Genomic DNA, 16,968 nt, shown 5'->3' on the forward strand with positions numbered 1-16,968 from the left:
TATATATTGAAGAAAAAAAGTATATGCCTGATATAACTTTTGTGATATAAACTAAATAAAGTATATCTTGACTCGATCTGATATCTCTTATTGAATTGTTCATTAAATGAGCATTTTTAATATTATGCTTTAAAAAAGACTCTAATTTCCACGTTCTTTGGCATGAGATTTTAAGTCTGTGTGTTTACTATATCACCACTCAAACATCTTAAAAGTAATATAATAGAATTAATTTTTAATATTATAATAATATATATATTTTTAATTGAGTACAAATTAAATATTTAATAAAAGAAAAATTTTCTTTTTATATTTCATTTTCCTTGAACTTTGAAAAAATATGTTGATATTTTATTTATGAAATAAGTTGAATTGATATTAGTCTCGATACAACAAAATAATTCTCTTAGATCTAATGTAATTTTTTGATCTAATAAGTACCTTGTGTATGGGTGAATTTTCTATCTTCAACAAAAACTATTCTAATCCCATATCAGAAAAACCCCCAATCCCTCTTTTAGGACTTCGACTCTTACATCAAATTCTTATTTTGGTAATTCAAAAGTAAGAGAAGTCTTTTTACTAATGAATCATATTAGTTCCATTTTAGATCTCTTTCAAACTTATATTTTTAATTTGAATGATTATTTAATCTAATTAGACGTTAAAAAAATAGTACCTAATACGGAAAAGGTCTTTAGCAAATTTTTAATTTTCTTTTAATGTTTTAATGAGTCCTAACTATTAGCTATTAAGACATCTAGAATCTATGTATAACAATTGCAAACTCTTTTTTAATAACATCTGAAATTATAATTTTAATAAGTAAAGTATATAAACGCATTAAAAGAATTGTAGTTTACATTAATGCACTCTTTCATAAATTTTAATTGTATTTGTTTTGATTAACGAGTTTTACAATTATATTATTTTTAAAATTTTATTTTAAAATTCTGTATTTGTTAGATTCGACCTTAATTAAAAAAAAAGAATTATGAATTTTAAAATGGCAAAAAAAAAAAAAAAGAAATTTCATACTATTAAGTGAAATAATATACAGTTAGATGGTTTCTGTTATGTACTTTTCCTTTGCTCAATCAAATCCAAATTTTGTGGACAATTAGATACAATATAGAGCTATATATATATATATATATTTGAGAAATTGTTCTGCTGAACAATATTTTTGACATTTTTCTCAAGCTCTTTTCCTACTAATTTGTAAGGTGCGGCTTCTATTTCATTCTCTCCATAAGAAATGTTTATTTTCCTAAGAGAAGGATGTTCAGACTGGATGGTTTGGTTTTCTCCGACCTTCCACTCTGGAGTCTTGTTCCTTACAGTAATAGGACTAATGAGTTTTTCTTTGAAAGGATAAAAAATATTATTTTCTTTGCAATAAGTCTGAAACCAATCAAAAAATCTAATTTGGATTCTGTTTTGTATGCAAAATTGATAGTATCCTTCTTGGATATTGTCCTTTTCTTGTAGAAAATGTTTAAAAAACCAAAATTTTTTGGAATGGTTTTTCTTTGAATAGAAATCTTCATGTAAAAGTTTTTTATTAATTTGAAAATCTTTTGAAATCATGTTGATTTCTGCTTCTAGATTTTGGGTTATTGCAGATGGTGATGGTGAAGAGGGGGTAGAGACAGTCTCTATATCATCATCATTTTTTAGTTCATTGTAAACAAGTCTAGGGATATTGCTTTAGTAATCAACATTTTGTAATATGGTGTTTGAGCTTGGTATATCAGATGTTGAAAATCTTGGTTGTGTTTGTGATGGAGTTGGTTCTTTGTAAGGAGCATAAATAACAAAAGGTATTTTTGATACTCTTCCAATATCTATGGTCGAGGTTGAAGAATCATCATCAGAAAATCTAGAAGAGGTTGATTTTCTGTTGAATGTAAGCTTGATTTTCCCATCTAGAAACTAAGTTATATTTCTGAGATTTGTATTTGACTCTGTTTGCTTTGGTGATTCAGGTTGGGTCGCACCTTCAAGGATCCATTCTTCTGGAAGAGTGATTTTTCTTCCTGGATGATCTCAGTCCAGGTTCTGATAGGCTTTGAAGAGGAGGGTAAAATCTCCTTTTCTGGGCTTTGAACAACTTTTGTATTTGCTGTTAGTTTTTCCTCTTTGGCTTTTCCTCTTTGTTTATTTATGCACAGTAGTAAGTCCCGTCTGATTTAAGGGCAGTAAATCTGGTGGCTTGATCCACGTTTGTTTAGAAAGTTATTTTGATTTATTTTAAAATGAATTTAGAACCTTTTTTTTGTAGATCTTCTTTTTTTTCAAACTCTTTTACCTCCGAGTCTTTAAGATCTAAAGGATTAGTAAATAATAAGGAAATTACTATTGAAGATTTTTCAAAGCATATTGATGATTGGGAAATACCAAAGATTTAAAAGAAGCAAATCTATTAGTTTTCAAAGTTTCCTATTTTCAAAACTGATTTTACTATCAAAACTGAAGAAAGAGATATTCAAATTTCAAAGTCTTTTGAAGAAATCTATCTTTCGAATCCAAAATCCCTCCAGAAACATAGAGAAAAAGACTATAAATACATTCATATAGGCCTTGTCCAGGTAGGAATAAAACCCCTTACCATAAAAGGTTTAGATACTTCCATCTTAGCAATCCTTAGGGATGCTGGGTTTACAAATCTCTATGATTCTTTATTAGGTACTGTTAAGTCAAGCCTTAACAAATGACCAATTTCTTTCAATTGTTTTCCAAATATTACAATTTCTTTAAATGGTAATAATGTTTTAAAGAGCATTGTTCTCCAAATAAAAACACATAATTACAAAATGCTTGAAGGATCTATTCCGATAGCATTGATTTTCAAAATACATTACAAAGCCATGATTTATGCTTTTGGTTCGAAACACAAACTCCACTCACCAGAAGGAGAAACCTTATTCCTCCAAACAGATCTTTCCAAATCCAATGCAACTATTCAGTGGAAGTATATCACTCTTCCAAAAGAATGGATCCTTGAACGTGCGACCTAACCTGAATCACCAAAGCAAATAGAGACAAATACAAATCTCAGAAACATAACCCAGTTTCCAGATGGGAAAGTCAAGCTTACATTCAACAAGAAATCAACATTTTTTAGATTTTCTGATGATGATTCTTCAACCTCAACCATAGATATTGGAAGAGTATCAAAAATACTTTATGTTATTTATGCCCCTTACAAATAACCAATTCCATCACAAACACAACCAAGATTTTCAACATATGATATACCAAGCTCAAACACCATATTACAAAATGTTGATTACCAAAGCAATATCTCTAGACATGTTTACAATGAACTAAAAAAGGATGATGATATAGAGACCGTCTCTACCCCCTCTTCACCATCACTATCTGCAATAACCCAAAATCTAGAAGTATAAATCAACATGATTTCAAAAGATTTTCAAATCAATAAAAAGCTTTTACATGAAGATTTATATTCAAAGAAAAACCATTCCAAAAAACTTTGGTTTTTTAAACTTTTCTATAAGAAAAGGACAGTATCCAAGAAGGAACTACTAATTTTGCATACAAAACAGAATCTAAATCAAATTTTTTGATTGGTTTCAGATTTATTGCAAAGAAAATAGTATTCTTTCTCCTTTCAAAGAAAAACTCATTAGTCCTGTTACTGTAAGGAATAAGACTCCAGAGTGGAAGGTCGGAGAAAATTAAACCATCCAGTCCGAACATCCTCCCCTTAGGAAAATAACCATTCTTATGGAGAGAACGAAATAAAAGCCGCACCTTATAAATTAGTAGGAGAAGAGCTTGAGAAAAATGTCAAGAATATTGTTCAGCAAAACAATTTCTCAAATACCTATCTTACCACAATAGGAAAACAACTTGTTAGGATAGAAAGCCAAATTCAAAAACCTCCTACAGTCTTCACCTCTCCAATTCTCAATACTGGTCATCCAAGAGAGATAAGCAAAACAGAAAAGCTTAAAAATCCAGTTTTCAAACCCTACCAGATCTCAAAGCCTAGTCAAGACTAATTTCAGAAGTAAACTGAGTTTGCTAGAGCAGTCAGAGAACAATTTAGTAAATTAGCCACTTCTGAGTCCTCCAAGAACCTAGTACCTGATACTCCTCAAAGCAGTAGAAATATCAGTGCTATAGATCAAGCCCAAAGCAATGACTCCAATGATTCAGAGCTTGAAAGTGTTACTAAAAAACCTTCCAACATCAACAGATTGGGATGGCAAGCTCCTAGATAACTTGGCATACTTCTAGAAATACTGCCCCTGATTTAGGAATAGAAAATAGAAATAATATCCTCACCTAATCTAGATTCAATGCTTCTTCCGTCTATGAATGGAATATAGATGGAATGACGGAATACAACATTCTTGGTCTCTTACAACAGATGACCATGGCAGCCAATGCCTACAAAACCCAAAGCGGTACCTCCGATAGAGCCATAGCTGAGCTCCTTATAGCTAGATTTTTTGGCCAGCTTAAAGGATGATGGGATTACCATCTCACCCAAACACAACAGCTCTAAATCCTAGGTGCCATCCAAACTACCATAGAAAGGACCCCCCCATCTTAGATGAGCTAGGAAATCCTATTGAGGATGCTGTGTCAACATTAATCTTGACGATTTTCCTCCATTTCATAGGAGACCCATCTCTTCTAAAAGATAAGAATGCTGAGCTCCTCAGTAATCTAACCTGCAAAAGACTTAGCAACTTCCAAGCTTATAAAGATACTTTCCTCACCAGAGTCATGCTTAGAGAAGATTCAAGCCAACCTTTCTAGAAAGAAAAATTCTTAGCTCGTTTACCCAAGATACTAGGTGAAAGGGTTAGGAATACCATAAGAGAAGCCTATAATGGCCAGATCCCTTATGATTTCTACACTTATGGTGAATTAGTTAGCCTTACTCAGAAAGAGGGATTAAAAATTTGCTATGACCTTAAACTCCAAAGACAACTCAAATGGAAAATGAAGAAGACTAGACAGGAGCTAGGTAGTTTTTGTAACCAGTTTGAGTATAATCCCATAGAACCTTCCCCTACATGCAAAGGAAAATGCAAAGAAGATTTTTCTAAACCTTTTAAGAAAATACATTTTTTCAAAAATAGCCAAAAACAGAGAGAATTTAAACAAAAAACCATTCTCTTCTAAATTTCCAAAATAAAATTCCAAAAAAGATTTAGCAAAATTACTTGCTACAAATGTGGGGAAAAGGGAGACACTTCAAAGTATTGCAAGTTTTCTAAAAAACTTCATGAGCTCCAAATAGAAGAAGAAATTTTGAGCAAAATTTCAGCTCTTCTTGTTGATTCCTCTGAATCAGAATTTTCAAATACTGAGGAATAATTTCAAATCAATGAAATTAAAACCTCTTCCGATTATTCTGAATCGGAATCAGATGAAATTTCAAAAAATATTAATATGCTCACTAAACAACAAGAAGCTCTTCTTGAAGCCATCAAGCATATTAATGACCCTCAAATCCAAAAATAAGTTTTGAAAGAAATTCTAAAAATTGAAACCTTCATCCTTTCTTCTAGTAAGAACACCTATGATCTTACTATGATCTTGAAAAAAGGGAAAAAGCTAAAAAACCCTTTCCCTACTATCCAAGAACTTCAAAAAGAAATTAAAACCATCAAAGCTGAACCCAAAGAGTTGAAAGAAAAGCAACAAAATGATTCTGTTTTGCTCCAAAGCTTGATTTTTAAACAAAATAGTGATACTGATTCTCAAGAAGAAAATGATTTTCAAAACCTTGAAGTTTCTGAAAATGTCCTATAAAACTTTATTAATGTTTTAAAAGAAATAACCTCAAGAAAATATCTGATTCAAATAAAACTCATTTTCCCTGATGATTTCCAAATAGAAACTATAGCTTTGTTTGATACGAGAGCAGACCTCAACTGTATCAATTATGAGCTAGCTCCTAAAAGATATCATCAAGAAACAAAACAAAAGGCTCACCTTAGCCAATAGTTCAAAGATTAGAATTGCAGGAAAAACTGAAGCTGCAATTTTAAACAAAAATATTGCTCTAAAAAATATTTTTATTCTTACAAAAGATTTATAGCAAACTGTTATTTTGGAAACCCCTTTTATCAATTTAATTACTCCTTTCAAAGTAACTACTGCTGGTATCATTTTTAAAGCTAAAGATTCAAAGATTGTTTTTCCTTTTTTAGAAAAATCCAAAAAGAGAAATCTCAATCTTATAAAAGCTCACTCAATTTATAATTTTGAGATAAATGCTTTGATTAAAGGAAAAAAAATCCAGCTTTTCCATCTAAAACAAGATATGAGTTTAAAAAGAATCCAAAGCCAATTACAAAATGAATATGTCTAAAGAAAAATTTCTGATTTGCAAAAGAAAATCGAAAAAGAAGTTTGTTCTTATCTTCCTAATGCTTTTTGGAAAAGGAAACAACATATGGTGGATTTACCATATAAAAAAGATTTTAGTGATAAATGCATTCCTACCAAAGCCAGGTCTATCTAAATGAATGGAACCCTTGAAAGCCATTGTAGAGTAGAAATAAAAGATTTAGAATAAAAGGGATTAATTACCAAATCCAGATCCCCCTGGTCGTGTGCAGCTTTCTATGTTAATAAAAATAGTAACATAGAAAGAGGAACTCCAAGATTGGTGATTAATTACAAACCTTTGAATAAAGCTCTAAAGTGGATTAAATACCCTTTTCCAAACAAAAAAGATCTTCTTTAAAAACTTCATTCTGATTTTATTTTTTTCAAAGTTTGATATGAAATCAAGATTTTGGCAAATCCAGATTCATCCTAAAGATTGGTACAAAACTGCATTTACAGTTCCATTTGGCCAGCGAATGGAATGTGATGCCTTTTGGATTAAAAAATACTTCTTCTGAATTTCAAAAAATTATGAATGACATTTTTAATCCTTATTCAAAGTTTTGCATTATTTACATCAATGATGTGTTAATTTTTTCAAATTCTCTAGAGCAACATTTCAAACATTTGGAAACATTTTTCTATGTTGTTAAGAAAAATGGTCTAGTTGTTTCAAAGTCCAAGGTATCTTTATTCCAAACGAAAATTAGATTTCTTGGACACTACATCTCCCGGGGAACTATCATCCCCATTGAAAAGTCTCTAGCTTTTACTTTAAAATTTCCAGATAAAATTTTGGAAAAAATTCAATTGCAAAGGTTCCTTGTCAGTTTAAATTATGTCATGAATTTTTATCCAAATTTAAACTGTTTAGTAAAACCCCTCCATGATAGATTAAAAAAATCCCCCTACATGGACGGATGAGCATACAAAGATTATCCAAAGCATTAAAAAACAAGTTTTTGAGATTCTATGTTTACACCTAGCTGATCCATCTACATTCAAAATTGTTGAAACTGATGTATCAAATTTAGGTTATGGTGGAATTCTCAAACAAGTTCAAAACAACAAAGAATGCATTGTCCAGTTTACTTCTGCACACTGGAATGATACACAAAAGAATTATTCAACTATCAAAAAAGAAATTCTTTTGATAGTATTATGCATTTCAAAATTCCAAAGTGACCTTTTAAATCAAAAATTTCTTTTAAGGATTGATTGCAAATCCGCGAAAGAAGTATTGCAAAAAGATATTCAAAATATAGCTTCAAAACCGATTTTTGCCAGATGGCAAGCCATTCTTTCCGTTTTTGATTTTGAAATCGAATACATAAGAGGAGATTCGAATTCAATTTCAGACTTTCTAACTAGAGAATTCCTTCAAAAACAAGAGTGACAATGCCAAGAAAATCGAGAGCAAAAGACAAAGAGGAAAAGCCAATAACAAATACAAAAGCTGTTCAAAGTACAAAAACAGAGATTTTACCCTCATCTTTAAAGCCTATCAGAACCTGTACTGAGATCATCCAGAAAGAAATAGATAAAAGCAAAAAAGACCCGACCCAAAAGCAATTTCAAATTCAGGAGTGGCTTGCACAACAAACTCCCGAGTTTTTAAAGATGGTCAAAGAATATTCAAAGCAAGTACCAAGGGTTGAAGTCCAACCAGAAATTTCTCCAAAGTCATCATCCTTTTCAAACAAAGGTAAATATATACTCTCTATCCCTTTTTCCAAAACCTGAGATAATAATTTTTCTTTAAAACCTATCTCAGAGCTCTCAAAGTATTTCAAAGCCTAACTAAGAAGAAATAGTTTTGTCTCAAACAAAACTTTTCAAAACCAAGAAATATAGTGAGAAAAGAGAGTGTGAGCCAAAACGTGATAGTAAGAAACCACCTTCCTCTTGTATTCAACTACTCTTGTAAGTTATATTTTTTTGTTTAAAACTTTCATTTTAAAGCTTTTATTTCAAAGTTTGTATATTTGTTCATCCATTAATAAGAATTTGTTATCTTATTATCTTATTTTTCATTTCTAATTAAGATTTAATAAGTGTATGCTCTATACTTGCCTCTGCATACCAGAAACTTGTTAGTCTATCTCTCTTGAGAAACTTGTCAATTTTTCCTCTTTATATATATATATATATATATGATTAGACTCTTTCTTCCCCAAACCAGAAGTATTTAAAAATAAAATAAATATTTTGTCGTCTCCCGCGTTGACAGATAATTCCAAACAATTGTAGAATATTCCAAGAAAGATCTCCCTCAATTTATCCAATCTTTCTTGATTTTACATCTCAGGATTTTATTTTTATGTGAACATGATTTGCCATATTATTATTATTTAATTTTACGTTAATAATTTATTTAATATAAGATTTTACAATCTTAAAAGATTAAGGTTGTTCTTTTAAAAAAATAAAAAGAAATTAAGGCTGTAGTTCTTTATTAAAGAAAATTTATGAAAAATATAAGATGTTTCTAGGTTTTAAAATAACATTTATACTCTAGATAATAATTAATTTAAATAATTTAAAATTTATGGCTAGTATTAAAATAAAATAAAATAGCTACTTTTAAAATTAGACTCATAGTTTAATTCCAAAAATATTTATCCGTTATTGTCAATATGTAACTTTAGCATATAGAAAAACTTTACATTAAATGCAAATTAAAATTATGTCTAAACATTTTTGGAGCTTAACTTTTATATATGTTATTGATTTATTTGTCAGTTGTATGGATTTTTATACTTACATTAATTATAAATAACATTTTCTCAAAAAATTAAAATTAAAAATTTATATATAAAATCTATTTAATTATAGATTAAAGGTATATTATAAATTTTTTTTAATAATTAACATAGTTAATAATATTATATCAAATATAGTATTTTAGTATTTCTATATTATAATAAATTACAAATTTTTTTAAAATTCTATCTTAAGAAAATTCACGACTATAGTAATAAATTCTTATATTTCAAAAAATACATAGTGTGCTAAAATAAAAATTTAAAATAAAATAAAATATTTATCTAAACTAAAATAATTTGGTAGGATGATATATTATCTTTCAACTTACAGGTATTTAATATTTCTTTGACACCTTTTTATTGATTTAATTTTTTTTTTTGGAAATTGTATCTATATCTTAATATATTTTTACAGAGAGGCTTTACTCTATATATAACCTATTCTTTCACAAGATCTCATTTTGTTAAAATAAGTAAATATTAAAAAAAAACTTAAAAGTAGTAAGAACTATATATATATATATATATATATATATATATATATATATATATATATATATATATATCAAAATTGAAAGATTGTGATGAAACATTGAGACCGACGTGAGTATGAATATAAGAATCTTATTATTTTGAAAATTGAAAAAAAATTAATAAGAAAGTAAATGAAGAGAGCAATCAATCTTATCCACACTGGATCTTCTTCAATTACGGGGTGAAATGAAATTATGATGATAGTCACGTATCAGTTTTAGCAAATTTATGTGTATATAAACAATTGAGGCAACGGAAAATAAAAATGGAACCATGCTTCTATATTCATAACGGTAGGCAAACTATCAAATCTTGTGATGGCCATATTCAACATGCCCACTCTGCAAACTGTCCATAGATGTATAAAAATGTTCATTTTCTTGGCAATAGGGGCCTCCCCCTTCCGGAGACTGTTTCAATAAAATCCTGCGCGGATCAATGAGAAGAAGATCATATTTTTTCAGAATCAGATAAGTTTGGAGAAAGTTCAATGAACAACCCAACTCCGTTTTTTTCTCAGAGACTGAAAATTTTGTATATATGTGATCTCATCAGCTTTAACCAAATCTGTATGTTGTCTTACAAAATATAAAATGATTATACATTATACATTTACATAAGTATATGCAAATAATTCAAAGCAGCCCATAACTGAGAACTTATGAAGCATTCAATAAAAATAAAATAAGATTTGAAGGAGCAATATCAATTTGTTTTGGACCATATCTAGGATTAATGACCATCATATATGTCTATCTAGTTCCATTGAAGAGGTCATAAATAAAAGAGGGCATGGTGCTTTGATGGTCCAAAATCCAAATAATATTTTTGCTTTCTGATAAAGGCAGCTGCCCATGCACCATCATCTCGCGCTCACAGGCATAAATTAAAGCAAAAGCACCTGCAGATTTTCTGGGGAATCAGTTGTAGCAAACCGTGGTCGGCTATATTATTTTACTATTTAAAACTTCTTGTTGTTCTTTTCAAAGAAATTTAAACAAGAAGAAAAGTATTATGTGTGTATATATATCTTTCTGTAAACTATAGCTTTAAGTGATCCATTATCAAAAGTAGATAAAGAAGATAAGAATTCTAGGTTTAAGTCCAACCGTTGACATTTTGTTTTCGTCAACTCATATATGTTTGGCTCGTGGGGAAATGCATAGAAGCCTTTTATTTATTTATTGCTATTATTTTGTTTAAACAAACAATATGTAGTATATATTTATTTATTCTCCTTTTATCTTCCTATGTTGTGCATGATGATGGCTCTAATTATTTATATACTCATGATACAGGGTTTCAAGAACCCAATTTAAAATATATAGTTCTCTATATATATATATATATTCAAAATTTAAGTTATGATTGTGAAGAAAGGCTAATAAGACTTGTTAATCATGCTCTTATTGTTACATTATAAATTTATCCTCTCGTTTAGACTTCGCTTGATCAATGCCCTTACCCATCTGGTAAAATCAAGCCCCGAAACTCAGCTGAACATCAATTACCTTTCACATGTCCCGCATTAGATGTGGATTGCTTGTTGGAAAACAATCAACAATTAAAGCCTTAACTTTCTATCACCTTTAAATATATGCATAGGAAAAGAAAAAATCAACTCATACTTCTATAATGCTAATACTTGTGTCATGTCTGCTTGCTTCATTCTTATATATGTATGTAGTTTTTCCTCATTAAACTATTACTGTTATCACTGCTGCTTTTTTCTTGGGTTTGGTGTACAAGAGTTGAATATTAAATCTTAAGCCCCACTTGAACTTTTCTGAAGTGCTTGCACTTGCACCAATCACATAATTAAGGAAAAGAAAAACCCCACTTGAACATTTCTGGAATGCATGTATTAATCAAGCAATTAAAGGAGCAATTTAAACTTCAGAAACTTATAGATAGAAAAATTGTTCTCTGAGTATGAAAAGGTGATGATTAGGCAGGAAAAACATGAGGAACTCATATTGGAGAGAAATCGCAATTTCTCATTTAATGCTAACTGATAAGACAATTAGATAGCCGTTCATGTCATATGCTTAGCTGCAAAACAAGACTAAATTATATGATATTGATAACTGAGGCTGAGTCAAAAACTTGCAGCAGTCTAAACTGGTTTTCTCAATCAGAAACCTCATTAAGTTTCGTCTCAATGGGTCCCTTTTTAATGGTGGATCGGCTGTGTTGATATCAAGCATAATCTTATGCAACGTAAACCAAAAAAAAAAAAACATTTGGCCTAGCTTTTTCTCTTGTTCTAACCACCTAGAGTCCCTTTTTTCTTTGTACATATAGCTGTAGCATAATGAGAAAGCCGCATTAATACTTGAATTAATTCTAAACTGAAAAAGATAGTATTCTGTTTTTTGCTTTCCTATTAATTGCACCAGTTAAATTTTGTTCTTGCGGATGGAGTTGAATATGGTGACTCTCAAGTAAAATTATTTCAAAGAATGTTCCAAGTTGTTATGGTATTTTTCTGTTGAAAATGCCGGTCTTTTTCATTGAAAGTCATTTATCTTAAGCTAAGAACACATGGATCTGATTATAATGTAATTGGTACTATTGATAACCCCTTTTTAAATCATCAGGTTCAGCTAAATTAATAGTGAACTATACATATGCCCTCCTCCATTACCTATATATATATCTGGATCATTAGTCATTAATATATATGACAGCCTAGAATGTATATGATTGGGTTTTGATTTTCAATTTCAAATGTTATACATACAATCGTGAGTGTGAGACAGCATCAACTGTTAATACCATCATAAATGAAACTCTCTCCATATATAGAGCAGTAGCACATTTACAAGTGGTTTGGTTTACACATAACGGAGATCAAACCTTTCTAAAGAGGAAGAAATGGAAACATCCCACGTGGTAACTGTCATTCGTTGTGACTAGTGATACACTGCAATTGTCCCACATGCATCCAAGTTCTTGCTTTTAACCTTGATAGGAAGAGAGTTACATTTTATTGATCACTACATTACAATTTCTTCTTCTCCTTCCTATAGTTGCTAGTCACACTTTACAAATTTAAAACACTTAAATTTTAGTCGTGGAATCATTTTGATGTCTTAACTTTTAATTTAATTTAATAAATATTTGAATTCTATTTTTATAATTTTTTTATTAAATACTTTCTAATATTTTATTTAATTTAATAAATATCTAAAATTTATTTTTTAATAGCATTTAAATACTAGATGTATTAATTAAAACCGTATATTAAATAATATTTAAATATTACTAAAAAAATTAAATATTTATTAAATTATGTTGAAAGTTAAATTTTTAAAATGATTAACAGTATTTGTTATTGGGATTGCGAGATCTTGAGTTGGAGTACTTTTCTCCACACCATGTGAATTTTCACATTTACGATAAATGTAAAAAAATGACTATGTCATATTACGTAATCCATAACCCATTAGTCCTCCAATAAATAAATAAAAATATTAAAAATTCGCGGTATGCAAATAGGCATATGATCTAGTTCTATACTATGAAAGAGGGAAGAGCCTTTATTGCCTTATAGAGATGAGATATTAACTAACCTATTTCAAAATTGGCGTGTCCAGAAAGTGCCAGCTTGAGCTAGGTTCTATTAATAGCCGTGTGCTCTGTCCTTTGACAAAGTCCTAATGGACCATATCAGCAAGGGCGCGCCTGCATGGGAGATACATAGGACGCACTCACCGGCAAGCTGGTCAGTATATATCCAGTCAAAGAAGATGGCATGGTTCTGTAATAATCATGAATGTCAAGGGTTTTCTTTTACTTCCTCAACTATATATAGCAGGTTTCGGAAATTGAGTTGCAACTTACAGCAAACAACAACCAAAAATAGAAAATAGACATAACTAATTGCATATAGTAGCTTCTGTAGTAGAACTTTGGTGTTCCCTCAGGGTACGAAAAATGTTTACCAGTGCATCTTTCTCCAAAAACCTTTTCTTTTTCTTCTTTAGATTTCTTTTCAAGCAATTTGGTAACCATAAAGTACTCCATAGGAGTTATAGCAGTCTCTACTCAGGTCAGAGTAAATATCAAAGGTATCCTTCGCTTGCTCGTAGGTCAGACCTGTCAAGTAAAACTCTGGTCTTTAATGTTGAAGGAGCACTATTGAAATCCTCTTCCTTGTTTCCTTACTTTATGCTTGTGGCTTTTGAAGCTGGAAGCATTTTAAGGGCTTTTGTTCTCTTTCTTTTATATCCATTTGTTTGTTTAGCAGATGAGGAGACGGGGTTAAAGATAATGGTCATGGTTTGCTTCTTCGGGATCAAGAAAGAAAGCTTAAGGGTTGGAAGAACTGTTTTGCCTAAATTCTTCTTGGAGGATGTTGGGTTAGAGGCATTTGAATTGTTGAAAAGAGGAGGGAGAAAGGTGGCTGTAAGTGACTTTCCTCAAGTAATGATTGAGAGTTTCTTAAGAGATTATTTAGAGATTGACTGCATTGTTGGAAGAGAGCTGAAATCTGTCTGTGGGTACTTTGTCGGAGTCATGGAAGAGAAAAACAAAGAAATGATAATAGTTGCAGAGAAGATAATCAGTACTCAAGGTAATGTTGTTGGCATTAGTCGCTTTAACAGATCTCTTGACGATCATCAGCTGTTCTCTCAGTGCAAGGTAAGCTTAATTTTTTCTCTTAAGTTCTGAAGATGATCCCAACGTCGTCTTTTTTCTTTATTTCTTCTGAAAGAAAGGGAAGTAAGAAATTGTACTAATATCGACACAAACTATTATTTGGCAGGAAATTTATCTGGTTAGAAAGGCAGACAAGAGGAGCTGGCAACGATTGCCCAGAGACAAATACCCAAATCCACTTATTTTCCATGATGGTAGATTAGCCATGAGACCAACTCCACTGTCTTCCCTAGCGTTGTTCATGTGGGTCCCTTTCGGTGTTACCTTGGCCGTAATCAGGGTCGTTGTTTCCTTAACTCTCCCGTACAGTATATCTATCCCCATATTAGTCTTTTCTGGTATTCGTTGCACAATATCAAAATCCGGAACTTCCTCTTCTGCCTTAAAGTCAGAAAACAAGCCAAGACAAGGCCTCCTTTACGTCTGCAACCATAGAACATTACTAGACCCTTTGTACCTCTGTTTCTCATTGAAGAAGAATTTCACTGCTGTCACCTACAGTCTTAGCAGGACGTCGGAAATACTAGCACCAATCAGGACCGTCCGATTAACGCGAAACCGTGATAAAGATGCAATGATGATGGAGAAGCTGTTAAGTCAAGGTGATCTTGTGGTATGTCCAGAAGGTACAACATGTAGGGAACCGTACCTCTTGAGGTTTAGCCCATTATTTTCGGAGATGAGTGAGACGATTGTCCCTGTTGCTTTAAACTCTCATGTCAGCATGTTTTATGGCACTACTGCTGGTGGGCTGAAGTGCTTAGACCCACTATTTTTTCTTATGAATCCGTTACCTGTTTACACCATCCAGTTGCTTAAGGAAGTATCTGGACTCTCTAAATCTGATGAGAAATCAAGATATGATGTTGCTAATCATGTGCAAAGTGAGATTGGCAAGAGCCTGGGATTTGAGTGCACCAAGCTTACTAGAAGAGACAAATACTTGATCTTGGCCGGTAATGAAGGTTTCGTTTCTTGTCCTACCAGCAAACCTTGATGCCCATAAACTCCACAAGAACAGCTAAGTACGCTGGTCTGGACATGAGTTTTTCTTTTGGTAGTAGGAGGCACACAGTACATAGTAGTTTTCTTTTTTCTCTTTGCGTTTTTCATAAACGCCAAGTGATAAATTTTATTTTATTTTTTCCTTTTGCAAATTGTTAACAAGTTGTAACATAAATGAATTGTGAGAATTTCTACGGTTACTTCTTTTAAAAGTAACTATTCTTTATTAAATCAAAAAAAGTAACTCATTTTTTATTTTATGAGACCGATAAATTAGTGACAAGTTATTGATGTTAATTAAATACATGAAAATATTCTAATTAATTTGACCTATAATTATAAGTTATCAAATAGAAAAAGATATGACCAAGATATTTTAAAATTTATATTATGATAAATTTTATGAGAACTAAAATGATTTCAGAAAATATAAGAAATTAATAAGGTAGCTATCTTTTTTTTTTTTTTTGTTAATTTAATAACTATTTTATAAAGTTACCGATATTTAAAAAAAAAAATGAGCCCCATTTTCATAAAATCACAATTTGTTATAAAGAATATTTTGATTTTAAAAAGTATAAAGCGAGTATTTTTTTTGTAAAATAATAAATTTTTGGTAATTATGAGAAAATTTTATTCTTTTTATTTATCTTATTAATTTTTTTTGTAACTACTGATTTAAGTAAAATTAATCATATTTCGTATTTTTAATTATAAAGGAATTATGAAAAAATATTTTAATTTATAAAAAAGCTATAAAGAATTATTATTTTTAACAAAATAGCAATTTTTTTTGTAACAGAAATCTTTAATTTACGTCAACTTAATAATTTCTTTGTAATTACCAATTCGTTAGTTTAAAGGTTAAACATAGATTTAAGTTTCTAATGGTGCTAAAATCAATTTATTAATGACATTATTTGGTGTTGGTCAATGGAATATCTATTGTTTAAGTTTAATTTCATTGAAATATTTTTTAGTCTATTGTATAATTTGTTTTCATCCATATTTTTTATTAATAAATTTGAATTGACATTTTTTAGTAAGTTTGTAGATATTATTGTTTTAAGAGAATAAAAATATGAACACCAAAATTAAAGTAGATTAGACAAGGAAATTTACTTTAAAAATATTGTTATATCAATCATAATTTTTAAGCACCACTAGTAAAGTATACTTTTACTGAGTAAAAAATTTAATTTCATTAATTTGTCCTAAAGAAAAAAAAAAGTCGTGTATCTAAGTTAGTGCTCTCAAATACAGGAATCATTCCTATAGTAAGGGTAAGTTTACTACAAGGTCAATCTCTCAAGGCACTAAGAGATCACTTATTATAATGACTAATTATCAACACAAAATAATAAAAGTAAATCTAAACACTCTAAATCAGTATTTTTGAGAGAATAATATTCATAAAGTAAAGTAATCAAACAATAAATATGTCACGACCCCACCCGTGGGCCCGTGACCGGCACTAGGGAATGGGTAGGCTTAAAGCCACTGAAACCCGTAGTAAGCCTGACACTCACTGATTTAAACAAATCTCATCTCAAATTAATATTATTAAAGCCATAATTTATCTTAACAGCTACATTCTACATAAATACTTCGGTCTGCC

The 16,968-nt window shown here is 30.3% G+C and overlaps 1 protein-coding gene across 1 annotated transcript; it reads left to right on the forward strand.

Moving 5' to 3' along the window:
- Nucleotides 1–13,514: 13,514 nt before the first annotated feature.
- On the forward strand, nucleotides 13,515–15,605 carry LOC8267306 (probable glycerol-3-phosphate acyltransferase 3). The gene is made up of 2 exons (XM_015716850.3): nucleotides 13,515–14,327; nucleotides 14,452–15,605. Exons 1-2 carry the CDS (start codon nucleotides 13,620–13,622, stop codon nucleotides 15,340–15,342), a joined length of 1,599 nt encoding a protein of 532 aa, XP_015572336.1. The 5' UTR covers nucleotides 13,515–13,619; the 3' UTR covers nucleotides 15,343–15,605.
- The last annotated feature ends 1,363 nt before the right edge of the window (nucleotides 15,606–16,968 follow it).

Source organism: Ricinus communis, chromosome 1 (assembly GCF_019578655.1).
Source record: "Ricinus communis isolate WT05 ecotype wild-type chromosome 1, ASM1957865v1, whole genome shotgun sequence".
Taxonomy (NCBI): domain Eukaryota; kingdom Viridiplantae; phylum Streptophyta; class Magnoliopsida; order Malpighiales; family Euphorbiaceae; genus Ricinus; species Ricinus communis.